Source organism: Piliocolobus tephrosceles, chromosome 11 (assembly GCF_002776525.5).
Source record: "Piliocolobus tephrosceles isolate RC106 chromosome 11, ASM277652v3, whole genome shotgun sequence".
Taxonomy (NCBI): Eukaryota; Metazoa; Chordata; class Mammalia; order Primates; family Cercopithecidae; genus Piliocolobus; species Piliocolobus tephrosceles.
Window position 1 is genome coordinate 78,111,361 of NC_045444.1, and position 15,615 is coordinate 78,126,975.

General features: G+C 34.8%; 1 protein-coding gene across 2 annotated transcripts in view; it reads right to left on the reverse strand.

The window, feature by feature from the left end:
* TMEFF2 (transmembrane protein with EGF like and two follistatin like domains 2) overlaps positions 1-15,615 on the reverse strand; it is a 242,450-nt gene that overhangs the window by 102,647 nt on the left and 124,188 nt on the right. For both annotated transcript variants that reach the window (XM_023217866.1, XM_023217856.2), the window contains exon 5: positions 7,706-7,802. In XM_023217866.1, the coding sequence (XP_023073634.1) occupies positions 7,706-7,802 (97 nt within the window). The remainder of the gene's footprint in view (positions 1-7,705; positions 7,803-15,615) is intronic.

The following is a 15,615-nucleotide window of genomic DNA, read 5'->3' on the forward strand; positions in this document are numbered from 1 at the left end:
TCTCAAACAAACAAAAAAAGCAAGTAAAAAGAGACACAAGTAATGAAAACTGTTAAGTTAGTGGTAGAAATACAACCTGTACTTATGAGTTTGTTTCCTTTGTTCTATTGCCATGCAGTATTTTATGATTTTGATATAAAATAGAAGTTATATGATTTAAACTGAATGGCCTAATAAATACTGTAAAAACAAATAAAACACATTGAAGTTCAGAATTCTTTATCCCCATATTTCTTGGTACTCTACACCAGATCTGGGTTTGTAGTTGTCATAACCTAATTAAGTTTCATTAATCACTGTGATAGCTAGTACAGTTGAGGTATGGATAACGAGAAAAATTTAAAAGATTCTCTAGAATTTATGTGAGAACTCATTTTTTTAAAAAAGTAGGCTAGTATCACAGAAGACCCAAGGTTTTCAAGACTATTGTTTATTTTTATTTTTCAATTTTTTTTAGTTTTTACTTTCATAAAGCATTACTCTCCGTTTTCTGGAGGGGTGGCTAGTTGGTGGTGATTGTTATTATTTGACTGTTGCATATTAGAAGTGTCATTGTTATTCATTTGTCTTCCTGAGTAACATTTGAAGCTTTTAACTTCAGTTTGCAGGTAGGATTACTGGCAGCGACTGCAGAGAGAAGTCTGGATTGCGAATACAGCATTTGTTGACACTGGGCATCGTTTAATGCCCTGTATAGATCAATGTATAGACTATGTCAGAATTACTAGTCTTTTACTTCTAAATTTTATTATATTGTTTGAAATTTAGAAAAATATAAGTTGTTTATTTTCTTGATCAAGACAGGTGAAGAAATACAGAAAAGAAATAAATAATAAAAGCAAACCCCAACTTTTAGGTTTGGACACACCTTTGCTAAAAACTATCAACATTTTCCCTTTGAAATTGTGAGAGCAGAAAGATATGTGCTTCCCTAAGTCAGGAGCTGCATATGTCCCCATCCAAAACATTTTTTGGGCAAATGGAATCATTAAAAGAACTAGAGGCATCTACTCCTCAGTTCCCACTCATTGACTCAAACAGAAAACGCTACTGCAACTTTCAGAGGTGACAGCTACTGTCTTCAAGGTGGGGATAAGAGGTAAATGGAGGGAGGTCATACCTCAACTCCAGGAATCTTGGAACTAAAATGTTTTCTCAAAAAGCCATGTATACATTCAACAAAAACCTTAGATTTTCTAGACCAGATCTATTATCTTTTTTCTGTTTTTTTCCATTGTCTCCACGAGTAAACTCATATTAGAAACCAGACCTAATGTTGGCTACAAGTTACACTTCTGGGGCCAGAGAGCAAAAGAAATTAATAAAAGGGAAACACCCTAGGGAGAAACTGAATGAACTCTTAGGTGGCTAATTTTGTGACTAATCAGCATCCTCTTTAAATATACCATATCCGAGTCTGCTCTTTTTACTTAGTAGAAAAACAATACAAAGATTGCAGTTTCCACTTTAAACACAATCTTTTTGTTCAACTGTCAACCAGGAGTGGTTTTAAATAAAACCACTTTCTGTATTTTCCTCAGAGGTGTCTTAATTTTCTCTATCAAACTCACAACCCAAAGGTACTAAAGTCAGCAAGACCTAATGTCTAATTTACTTATACCTATGATGAAATCTAGTGCCAAGGATCATCCATGGCCATTGCCTCACTTCAAATATTCATGAGCCTCCACAATCCAAAATGCATTAAATGTGGGCAGGTTGCCAACAACACACAGTCTTCCTAGTGACAAGGAGCCTTCTCAGATCAAAGGAGCAAGATGTTAAAGACTTCAAACTAAACTGTCTTTGTAAGAGACACCCAGAAAAGAAATGCCAGATCCCACACCCTGTTTCAATTATGGAACATCCATGAAATAGAGAAAATAATAGACATTCATTCATTCCTCTTTGGAACTCATTTTATTGCAACAACTTTGCTTCTTTCCTTTTTTACCATTGCACTCAAACACTAAGGATATTATACACTAAAACTGGAAAATATTATTAATGCTTTCAAAGACAAAATGAATGACTACTAAGGAGTTAAGAGCATTTAAGCCAATACGATATCGCTAATGGAGCCTGAGTGGCATGTAGAGAATACTACAAAAGCAAAGTTAAAACAGGAATGAAGAGCTATGAAGAATACATATAAAGCAAATATACGTAATAATTTAAATTATCCCTTTATGTCATTTGTCATCTGGCTGCATCTGCTCTTACACCTGTGCACCTGTGCTCTCTTCCTGGAAATATTAGGCATGCAGCCAATTTCATACCTAGCTATTCCTATGGTCAGACCCAGCTATCAATGCTTTTGTATGTATATGTATATGTATATGTATATGTATATGTATATGTATATGTATATTAACTCAAGTATCAACCCCAGGGCTCTGAACTACTTGTGACTGACAGAACCAACAGAAACTTCCAGGCTAATTACTTATATGGAATAGTTCCCAGAGAAAAGAGTTTCCACTGACCTACTTTGGACTTACTGAGATAATTTATCAGGTAAGATAATTAAGGGAATATAAAGCTGTTTCTAAAGTGAAATCAGAAATATTTGCTGAAATCATAAGTTGGTATTCCCAGTGCTATCAGATGGAGCTTTATTACTTTGCAATGAGTCAATTTTATTATATTTGACTTATTTATAAGCCATTCTTCTTCTTTATAAATTATATTTGGCAGGGTGTATTTGAGAGTCTCTTTTATGTATAAATTATTAGTTTTGACTGTTTTCAGTCTAGATATAGAGAGAAATGATCTTTTAAGCCCTTTCTTCTTCTCTTAACCCCTTCCCCATAAACAGGCACACACATCCCTTCACACAGGTGCTTCAGCTACTTTTGAAGTCCTTCTTTAATGAAAGATACCTCTGTTATGAGAATGGATATGCTGGCGTGTGAATAACTTGTCCTGTTGAATTTTAACCCTCTTTTGGAAGCTCAATCCATTCCTACATTTAAGTTAATACCTATAACTGAAAAAAAATATTTTGTAGCAATGGTCTTCCTTTCCTATTGAGAGAACCTCAAATTTTCTGATGTTTTACAGCCTTGATGTTCTCCATATAAGAAAAATGCAAGAGAAAAACCTTGAAATGAAATCACAGAACATAAACTAGGGTCTTATATTAGATTACAAGCCATCTGTTTTCTCAAAATAAAAGCATTAAAATGTTATGTCATTAGTATCATAGTTTGTCAATGCCATCTGATTATTACTTTTTCTCCTCTTATTTTATTCTCCTTCTCCTTCCCCTATTTATTACTTTTTTTAATTCCCATCTCCAGTGTGACTTTCTTCTGAACTCAAAAACTCATCTAACTGTGAAAACATGATCAGTTAACCGTGTACTGACGTTTTTATTCTAATAAAGATTTATCTTCATCTTGAAAGTACTTAAGAATGTTTTAATAACTAGATTTAACCCTGTGGCAAAATGCAAAATATTAACTTATTAGGCCAGGGTTAAAGAAAGATTGGGAATTAATTTTTCACCTTTGTTTTAGTATTTGGATATAGTAAGAACATTATTTCATGTCAGCAGTTATTCACATCTTGTTATTACTTCATAGTGCAGGATTGAGGAAATCTGTACACATAAAATTATAGTTTAGTTAGTGTTAAAGGAAAAAACTGAAACAATAAGTTGTACTCTTTGTTGCCACACAGCATATGTAGTATTTTATGTTTGAGAGAATGTGGCCATGGTGTCATCCAAAATCAATAGTATATCAACGCTCCCTTGATTTAGTGAAGGTTCTGTTGCCTGGTACTACAGTCAGATCGCTCTGCTATTGCTTCCTATCTTACTTTACAGCCTCTTTCATTCTATGCCTATTTAATTTCACTCATTGCTTTATTCCTGTGTCCTTCAGCTGTTTCCAATCTGCCCTTCATGGCCATGACTAATACAATATGGTAACATACAAAGGTATGTTAACATACAAGGTATGTAAATGAAAATCAATGCACTTGTCATTTCAGCACAATTCCTTATTGCTTACATTGAACATTTTAAATACATTTTATTTAAACACTAATAACTTTCGTTCTTGCCTTGGAAGTGTAATGATCTTCTTGGCTCCCTGCCCCTACAGCCCTCTAATCTTCACAGCCGTGGCCACTTAGCCCCCATCTGGAGGTTCAGGCTTATTCTGCATTTTGGAGCTAATCTTGTCCCTATGCTGGGGGTATACAAGATATCGTAGCCAAAAGCTAACTGATTTAGCATTCAGACAGCTTTGCTGCTGGTTTCATTCTGACCTTGTAATTTATTTCTCAGATGTAGGCTATGCTTCTCCCAGCCACTTGTAACCAAGGCTTGACTTTGTATAGCAGTTCCAGTATCTATCCAGGCTCTCCTATTTCAGTTCTTGATGAGTTTTTCTGATTGACACCAATTTCTCCATGACTAAGGTTCTGCTTTGTCCTTCTCCTTGTCCCATCTGTAACTGAACTTATTTTCTGAATTACAGTTGCTATGGTTGGGCCCTGTAGACAACTGCTAAGCCTTTCTGGTGTCACTACCCTTGCCCATATCTCTTCATACTGCCTTCATACCATGGATCTGAACTTCTGCAAGAATACCAGGATTAACCCCTTGCTTGCTTGGATGTTTTCTCACTTCCAGCTGCAAATATCTACCTAGACCAGCTCTAACCTTGCAGGCCTTGGAGAGTCACTGCAAACATGCTGCCTGCAATCTGGCCATCTCATTGTCTAGACGTGACAGCAAAGACATATTGTTTCCATTGCATCTTTGGTTGAATTGTTATGCTAACACCCTTTAGTTACTTTCACCTCCTGTCTTCATCCTGGTCCTGCCACTTTAACACTTTAAAACTCAGTTTTCTCTTTTCAAAGTAAAATAATAATGGAATCTACCTCCTATGGCTATTTTGAAGATAGCTGAGAAAAAAAAAAAGTATACAAATGGTACAAATGGATAAAACCCATTGTAAGCAACCAATAATTTTTAGCTGCTCTTACAATTTCATGTCTTAAATATCTGTACTTGGAAAGTGGAGCTATACCACTTAAAGAATGATCATTAAAAAGATAAGGAACTAGGAAAATTAAAATTCTTAAAAAAAGATAGAGACTCATGTACATTTTTTTAAGTGAAATAATTTACAAGAAAACAGCTTGAAAAAATGATGCTGAAACACAGATGCAGTCACCAACAAATGTTAGAAACAAAATATTTTAAGGATACATTTCCTATTTGTGTGTCTTGATCTTATGACTACAGAAGAGCCCTAAAGCATTTCGGAAGGAGAAAGAGTCTTTGAATTAGTAACTTATTTTAGAGTAGTATTTCTATATCACCCGGGGGACTTGTAGAAAACTAAAATTTTAAGCCCCGCTTCTCTGAAATTCTGATTCATTAATTTTGGGACAGAACTAAATAACTGGTATGTTTAAAAAAAAATTTCATAGTACCTCTGGCAATCTCTCAGTTTTGGGAACCACAAATTCATCAGCCATTAAGGTACCTAGGATGTTTTTTAAAAAAACATAACATTTGTTGGCCGGGCATGGTGACTCACACCTGTAATCCCAGTACTTTGGGAGGCCGAGGTGGGCAAATCACCTGAGGTCAGGAGTTTGAGACCAGTCTGACCAACGTGATGAAACCCTGTCTCTACTAAAAATACAAAAATTAGCCGGGCATGGTGGTGCGCGCCTGTAATCCTAGCTACTTGGGAAGCTGAGACAGGAGAATCTCTCGAACCCAGGAGGCGGAGCTTGCAGTGAGTTGAGATCGCGCCACTGCACTCTAGCCTGGGCGACAGAGTGAGACTCCGCCTCAAAAAAAAAAGAAAGTGAGACTCTGTCTCAATAAAAAACATACATTTCTTTACCTCAAGATGGTCAAACCAGTGCATAGACCCTCTCACTTGGCTCCTAGCTGCCCACTGGCTAGAAGTGTTTGACAGGTATGAAAACTCTACGGCTGTCTGAGTTTAGTAATAGATGTTTATTTCACTTGGCTATTCAAAGGCAGTGTTTACTTGTAAGTACGTAGTTTACCCTAAGAACCACCATTTACTCAGATAGAATCTTCACTTGAAAAATATTTTAAGTGCAGACTGTTTTGCTACTGCCAAATAATCTTGTCTTAATTTTTTTTCTTCATTTTCCTTAGACGAATTTTCCCCTTACTCATAAAAGTTTGATCAAAATGATGGTTAACTGCTCTAGGCAAGCACAGTCTGCACACTGAAGAAAATAAAGAGCAGCCAGATGTTTTCCTGAAAAGGGTGAGGTATATAAAAAAGAAAAAGAGATAAATAATAGTAATAATAATAATAGGAAGAAGATGAAGACAAAGGAGAAGGAAAAGAAGAGCCGGAGGAGGAAGACAGGGAGGGAAAGGAGGAGGAGGAGAAGAAGAGAAAGTGGAAGAAGAAGAAGAGGAAGAGGAGGAGGGGAGGAGCAGAAGAGAGAAGAGGAAAGGAATAAAAAAGAGGCTGCTGCTTTTCACTATCATGACACAAAGAACCCCTCAGAAGTTTGAGTTATTCACTTTTCAATGTGCTTAAGGTGGGACCAATACAGTAGAAGGCTAAAATGTTGGCACCCTTTCAAAATAATAAGTATGATTCATTATTTGATGAACATATCTTTATAAGAGTAGTTACTCCATCATCTTAGAAGTCAGATTAGCAACTGGTATGATCTGAAAGTTGGTGTCCCCCTCCCCAGATTCATATGGTGAAATCCTAACCTCCAAGATGATAGTATTGGGAGGTAGGACCTTTGGGAGGCGATTAGGTTATGGGGGTGGAGCCTTCATGAATGGGATTAGTGCCCTTACAAAACAGGCTCCAGGGACCTCCCTTGCCCTTTTTGCCATGTGAAGCTTCAGTAAGAAGATGGTTATTTTAAGAGAAAGTGAGCTCTTATCAGACATTAAATCTGCCTTGATCTTGGACTTCTCAGCCTTCAGAATGGTGAGAAATAAATTTATTTTGTTTATAAGCTACCCAGTTTATGGTATTTTGTTATAGAAACCCAAACAGACTAACTCTGATCATCTATTGCTTCCTGATGATGCCTTTTAAATATCTTGAGATAAAGTCTCACTCTGTGGCCCAGGCTGGAATGCAATGGCATGATCACAGCTCACTGTAGCCTCAACCTCCTGTGCTCAAGTGATCCTCCCACCTCAGCCTCCTGAGTAGCTGGGACTACAGGCTAGTGCGACCATACCCAGCTAATTGATTTTTTTTTTTTTTTGTAGAGATATAGGTCTCGCTTTGTGCCCAGGCTGATCTCAAACTCGTGGCCTCAAGCGATCCTCCTGCCTTGGCCTCCCAAAGTGCTGGGAGTACAGGCCTGAGCCATCACACCCAGCCCTGATGATACTTTTTCAAAGACATTCTAGTAAATAAGACTTTTTTCCCCTCTATATCCTAACATTGACAGTTTTGGGAGGCTTCAATGATATTTTAGTGTACCTTGTCAAGTAATGCCATGGATAGCTGCTTGGCTGGCCCACCTCTTAATCCAGTTCCAGAAATTCCTTGCTGTTATTACAGCCCTAATTTTTTTTTTTTTTTACTTGGGAACTGAATAAGAAAATAAAAATGCAGACAATGTCTTCTGTTGCAGAATGGTTGATGGCGTTAAAAAGAAATTAATCACTGTCATTATTTTGTCTAGAAGAATAAAAACAGCATATTACCAGACATCCTCGGCATCTTCATCACATTCTGCACCAAACTGGCAAATATCACAGGTGGATGTCTCCTTTTGACTAGTTTCTCCAGAGCCTTCATGGACTGTAGGATAGAAAAAATGTAAAATGAATTCAGATAATTGTGCATTATATCTACAACCCCAGGACAATTCTGTATTAAAGCTGCTACTTTCCCAATGGACCTGTCTGCTATTGAAGCTTCATAAGAATGTCATAAGCAACTCTTTTGTTCCTCCAATTTAAAGACAATTCTAACAATAATATGCTTCCCACTGGTATGTGGTGAACACGTTTGCATTTTGCATGCTAAATAAAACAACAAACATGTGAGTTTATTGTATTCATCAACATTATTTGCCTAATAAATAGACCATATGAAAGAGTTATTTAGTTAACAGGGAGTTAAATTTTCACCTCTCTGGGGGAAAGATCTACTGTCTATTTTACTGAAACGTATTTAGCATTTTCTTATTTCCAGATTATGGACCTTTTGGTCCAAAGAAAGTTTTCATGTATAATTAAAAATTTAGATGAGCATCCCTGATTTATTAGATATGTCCACATTTTTTTCCCTCAAACAGTTAAGTACTTACAAGAAAAAAAAAATGTTGATTATAAGTTTTTAGAAAATAGCTTTTAGTTGTTTTTTACTGTCATTTATTGAATCTCACATAAGTATTGCATAGAGCTAATCACAGTGATTCCTTGTTAGAGGGTTATGAACATATATTTTATTTTAAAAAATACATTGAGTCACTGTTTAGTCACTGATGATAATGATGATTGATATTGCTCCTTTTTTCCTCTAAGTGACAAGTACAAAAATGGGCAATATATCACCCAATTATAAAGTAAGCTTTTCAAAATCAGGATACAACAGTGTAAATTGAGAAAAAATTTCTAGTATTTGAGTGCAAGGAATGAGCAACACTTTCAAGGTGAATTACCTCTTTTCCCAGTTAAAAATATATCATTGAAAGAAAAAGTAGTTTTATTTTAAAACAAAAAATTGCAATCAACTAACTATTGCATACACAGATCATATACACTTAAAAACAGATGTTGAAATCAAGGGAATCTTTAAGAAGTGCACTTCTGCAAAAGATAACATATTTTAAATAGAAAAAGAACATAAGCAATTAATCCCAGCATTAGTTCCTGTCTTTATGAACATTTTAAATAACAAAGACAATTTATTAACATGCACCTTGCACCTGTCAAATCCAATCTTACTTACTTTGTTTTAATACGTTATTTTCTCTTCATTTCTTCTTTGTTTATTAACAAGAGTTTTTAATACTTATAAAATCAAAGATCTTTAGTTTTCTTTAATCTACTGCTGTTCAGATGAGTAATTTGATTTACTCAAAAAAGGACAAGATGACATCCCTAGGAGAGTTATCTGTTTTGTAACTCTTCCAAGAAAGGTGGAGGGATTTTTTTTTTCTAAAACATTTTTTTTCCTGTGCTTGATAGTCAACGCTTACATTTTTAAAACAGTATGAAGTAAACAGGTCAATTTCAATTGCAAAAGTATTGATGGTATAGTTTTCAATTTGGATGTCTTAAGAAAAAAAACGTGTCCTCCCCAACAAGAAGAAGGAATTTTAGACTCTGATAAAATAAACAGCACTTATCTTATTATCCACTCTACTACTTTAATATAGGCAAGACCATTAGAGTGGACCATGGGGATAAGAGGGAAGTTGGGGCCTCATCTCAGGGGAGACTGAACAGCTGAGGTCGATCTCTGTATTACTTTCTTATTATTAATGCAACACAGAAGCTGCTAATGGGAGAAAGCCTTTTAGTGTTAGCAAGATTAGCAACTTCCAGACTAAAACTTCCCATTACTCAGGAAAGATACGAACACAATGGCAAGGACCTTAATGAACAGTGATGGCCACTTAGAGACAGCCCCATTTTCTTCAGCAGTTGAGATCTTTGGTAAGGGATTGACTGGAGGTCATCCAGGGATAAATCTTGCTATCTCAGCAGGACTAATAATAATATTTCTACCAGAAGTCACATTACATTTCTATAAAAGGGCAATTATTGGTAAAATGGAGATGTTTGGAAATTCTCCGATAAGGAGAAGTACATTCAAAAGAAGCAGTGGGAATATCCCCATCAATAAGTATTGTGTGAATAAAGTGCCTTTCTATGAAGTCACCCACAAAGAAATATAAAATAAAATCTTTCCATACTACTGGAAGCATAGGTTTGCGCCTTTGTATAACAGTAAACAAACAAACGACTTAATCAGTGCACAACTTTCATTTCACTTTTTATACCAGTGGTTCTTAAACAGGATCTGATTCAGAGGCTTTCGTGAATCTTGTTTGTTAACAAGTTTTTTTTTCTTTTTTTTTAATAAAAATGACCTGAGATATCCTTGGAGATACTGAATTGGACTTAGTTGGGGGCTTGAATATGCCTGTTCTGAATACAGACTATCTCCAAGGAAGAATCTCTGCCTTAAACAATACCAAGAAGGCTTCATCTATCCAGAACACCCTCATCAGGTATCATCTAGCACAGGGCTTCCGATGCTTTAAAGCGTACAGGAAGCACCTGAAGGTTTAGTTAAAATGCAGATTCTGATTCATTAGGTGCAAGGTATGGTCTCAGGGTCTGCATTTCTTAAAGTCCCCCAGATGCTGCTGCTATTGGCCCACAGACCACATTTTGAGTAGAAAGAATAGCACTGTGTTTTTCAAACCACAGTTCACAACCTTTTAGCGGGTAGTGAAATTAATGCATCATGACTTGCATTTCTGTAAACATGAAACACACTATACTAGTCTAGTAAATAACAGACTGCATCTTATTTAGCAAGTACATGTTTTATTTTATAACACTGCTTTAGCTATACATATGTACTTACATACAGGGTTGCAATATAAATTGCAATTCTTAACTAAAGGTCACGGTAACAAAAGCTTGAAAACCACTGATTTAGTACACGTTACACTCTCAGTAAATGTGTGTTAAATTGGACTGCTACTTCCTTCTCTTCTTTCTATATTACCAGTAACAGGAAAGATCAGTGCTTATTTGCATCCATACACTGATTAGGAATAAAATTCATTTATCTTAAAGTATTATCTTAATCACGCATTTGTATTTTAAGCTCTTTTATTTTGAGTTGCAAAGTAAGACAATTATTTCCCATTATTTTATAGAAACTTAGGTTATGGCAAATGATTGAGGCAAATTTGAGGGGTGAGGGAAGTGGAGCTACTGAAAGCACATTATCCCTAATATTCTGCCCTTCCATTAAAACGTATTTAATCGTTTTAGGGAGGTTTGGAAGTGGAGGGATTACAAGAAATGATTGAGCTACTTCTCTCTCAAATCTCTCTGCCCTGCTAATTTCTTCTGAAGGCTGAATTCCATCACCACCCTGTTCTTCTTGCTGGTCCTACATGATGATGAACCCAGTTCTCACTATCATGCTTCTTGTGACTTATAATATGCTTAAACTGTCATACCATTTCTGAAAACAGTGAACTCTAATGTTCAAACATGGGTAAGCATTGTAATTCACTTTGTTAAAAATGCAATTAAAACTGAAATCCAGCGAAATGAAGTCATCTTTCCATATCTGCTCGTTCCTTATTCACAAATCCAGCCAATCTTGAATCAAAATATTCAGAAAAAAAAAATACAAAATAACAATGCAGAAATAAAAAATAATAAAAAATAAAAATATAGTATAACAAATTTTTACACAGCATTTATGTTGTATTAAGTATTCCAAGTAATCTAGAGATGATTTAAATTATATGTGAGGATATGAATAGGATACACCACTTTAATATCATCAGGGACTTGAGCATCCACAAATTTTGGTATACTGTGGGGAGGGTGGGTCCTGGACCCAATCCCCTGAGAAGACTGAAGGATGACCATACACAGATCTTAAGGGTACCTGACATGGTTTGGATATTTATCCTCTATGAATCTCATGTTGAGATGTAATCCTCAATGTTGGAGGTACGGGTTGGTAGGAAGTGTTTGCATCATGGGGGTGGATCCCTTATGAATGGCTTAGAACCATACCCTTGGTGATGAGGCAATTCTCACTCAGTTCACATGAGATCTGCTTGTTTAAGAGTCTGGTGAGAACTGCTTGTTTAAGAGTCTGGAACCTCTTCATTCTCTCTCTTGCTGCCTGTCTTGCCACATGACACACCTGCTGCCACTGTGCATTCTGTAATGAGTAAAAAGCTCCCTGAGGCCTCACTGGAAGCAGATGCCGGCACCATGCTTCTCATACAGCCTGCAGAACCATGAGCCAAAATAAACTTTTTTCCCTTATAAATCATCCAACCTTAGGTATTCCTTTAGAGCAATGCAAATGGACTAATTCAGTAGCCTTTAATTAGTGTTGAGAAGTGCATATAAAGACACACAGAACAACTCTATCATCCCAGAAAGTTCTCTGGTTACCCTTCCCAGGCATTGCCCCACCACTACCCTATCTATATATGGGTAGGTCTCTAAATCACCATATATTAGTTTTAACTATTCTAGAACATCATATCAGTGGAATAATTCAATATGTAATTTTTGTGTCAAGTTTCTTTCACTCAAAATAATAACTTTTGAAATTAATTCAGGTAGTTGCATGTATCAATAGTTTATATCTTTTTATTGCTTAGTATTCCACTGAATGAGACACTGCACGTTATTTATTCACCCTCCTGTTGAAGGATATCTGGGTTGTTTTCAGTTATTGACTGAAAATTATAATTGGGTATTTATGAATAAAGCTGCTGTACAAATCCTTGAAAAAGACTTCGTGTACACATATGTTTTTATTTCTCCTGAATAAATAACTAGCAGCAGGATTACTGAATCTTAAGGCAAAAATTATTGTTGTTGTTGGTTTTTAAATTCTCCACCTGCAGGAATGTTTAATATCTTTTGGGTACAAACCTGTTGTCAGCTATACGTGTTGCAATATTTTTCTCGGTCTATTTTGTTGACAGTGCTAACCTTGCATTCCTGGGAAAAGTCAAACTTGATCTTCGTATATTAACTTTTTAATATATTGCTGGATTTCATTTGCTAATATTTTGTAGAGCATTTTTGTATTTATTTTCACGAAATATATTGGCTGTAATTTTCTTTTCTTGCATTTTCCGTGCCTGCCCTTCATGAAAGGAGCTGAAAAGTGTTCCCAAGTCTGCTATTTTATGAGAGTTTGTGTCAGATTAGTATTATTTTTTATTCATATGTTATAACTCACTAGTGAAACTATCTGGTCCTGGAGTGATTTTTTTGTTCTTGTTCAATTACAAATTTGATTTCTTTATACAAGGCTATTTCATTTTTTTATTTTATTGATTTCTGTTCTTATATCCTTGTGCTACATACTTAAGACTTAATTTATTTTTTTTCTAGTTTCTCAAAATGGAAGTAGAAATGCTTGACTTTATGTCTTTTTTGTTTTCTCATATGAGTATTAAAATGTATAAATTGCCTTCTAAAGATTGCTTTAGCTGCATACCACAAATATTGATATGTTGTGTTTTCATATATTTCTGTTCAAAATATATATTGTAATATCTTTTGAGATTTCTTAGACTCATGAATTATTTAGTAGTGTGTTTTTAACTTCCAAATATTTGGGCGTTTTCAAAGGCATATTATTTTTATTCATCTTCATTAAATTTAATAATTTAATTTATCATCATTGGAGAACACATTGTTTAATTTAAATACTTTGAAATGTATTGTAACTTGTTTTATGGCCCAGGATATGGTCTATCTTTTTGAGTATTCCATGTGCACCTTAGAAGTTGTAACTTGCTCTAGTGTGGAACAATTTTCTATTAATGTTAATTAGCTTACATTGATGGTTAGTGTTGTTCAAATCACCCATAACTATACTGATTTTTATTTAATTGTTTTATCTATTACTGAGAAAAGAGTGTTAAAATATATATTGGTGACCGTAAATTTGTGTCTAGTTCTCTTTTGTTTTGTCGGTTTTTGTCTCATACTTGGGAGCTTTGTACTGGGGGTATAAACTTTTAGTAGTCTTATGTCTTCTTGAATAAGTGATTCTTTTATCATTATGAAATGCCCCATTAAAATCTCTACGAGCACTGTTCAGCTTGAAATCTACTTTATTTTGATATTCACATTGCCTCACCAGGTTAATTTTTTGCTTATTGTTTCCATCATTTTACTTCCAATCTCTTTGCTCCTTAAATTTAAAATGTGTTTCTTTTAAACGACATACAATTTAGTCTAACTTATAAAAAAATCTAGTCTGGATTTAATCAGGGTGTTCAGTCCTTTTACTTCAATTACTAATGTGTTCAGTTTTATGCTCACCAACTTGGTGTTTGCTTTGTATTTGACCAATCTTCTGTTTCTCTGTTTCCAATTCTGTCTTTTTTGTGTGTAATAAAGTATTCTTAGGTATATATTTTACTTTATCTCCAATAAATTTTTGGTGGGGAGGTAGTGTTTCTTTGTTATTATTATGGTGGTTGCTTTAAGGATTACAATAGGCATCTTTAAATTATTCTAATCTATTACTTCATGAAAAATTTACTAACTTTATGACAATATATTTCTAATTATCATATTCCAGTCTTTGCAATCTTATTGTCATGCATTTTATTTCTACCTATGTGATAAAACTCATGTCCTTTTAAAACATTATTTTTACTTTATACAGCCATCTACTCTTTTGTGTTAATTTCAAAAGCAAAAAGCTAAAGTTTTCTGTACAAATGAAGACCCCTGCCAATCACTGCTAAACGATTTGATGTCTGTTCTGTATTTGCCCTAACTTTTCAAGACTTATCTGTAGTACCACATTCTCCATGAAAAACACTTTTGGCATATGATGCAGAGTAGATTGTATCATTTTCCCCCATTATCTTTCCTCCCTTTCTGATAAAAGGATTATATGTTTCTTGCCATAGCTGCATGACTTGCAGTTCCCTGATATCATCATTAGTTTTCTGACATGCTTTTGCCATTGAAATGTGAGTGGAATTGAGAGAGTTCTTAATAGAAGCTATTAAAAAGCTATCATGTGAATTTCTTTTTTCTTGCTCTTTCCTTCTGTACAAAAAAGACACATTTCAAAATATGGGCTATTCCTTCAACCAGTTCCAGAAGGAAAAGATACACAGAGCACAGTCACAGCTGACTTTAGTTATCAAAGCAAGGAATATGCCAACGATTCTGTAAGCCTCTGAGATTTTGAGGTCATCTGTAATTTTAGCTTTACCTAGTGAAAGCTGACTAATAAAATATGGATTAATGTTCTTGATAAATTCTAAGGAAATAAATATTTTTACATCATTTTCCACAGTTCAGATTTTGGTTGCTTTACTCACCTATACAAACCAAGATCTCCTTTTAATTTTCTCCAAATCTGCCTTCAAACTTTCTAACATTTTCTTTCTTTGTCAGTATAGATTTCATAATAGTTAAGGTACGTTTCTTCTATTACATTTTGACTTTCTCCCAACATAACACTACTATTCCTACTTTATTCATGGTTCAAATTTTCTCTTCCATGTAGCCCTAGTACGTCTCTCTCATCAACATGTAAGATGTCCCATTCAAATTAAGCATAGCATAACATTAAACACACTATAAATGTGTACAAATAGAAGCATTTACATACATCAAGTGTGAAATAAAGCACGAGGTCCCCGAAACTATCAGGTTACGTTAACAAAAAAAAAAAAAAAAAGGAGACTTCTAGATTTAAAATATGACACAAAAATACTGGTTCTACACTCATTTAAATTATTACAAAGCTGAGAAAAGAGCTTTTACACATATTTTATGCAGATATTAATCTGGTTATCTCAAACTTTAGAATGTACTTTTCTCCTATTTTAGTCAATATCAAT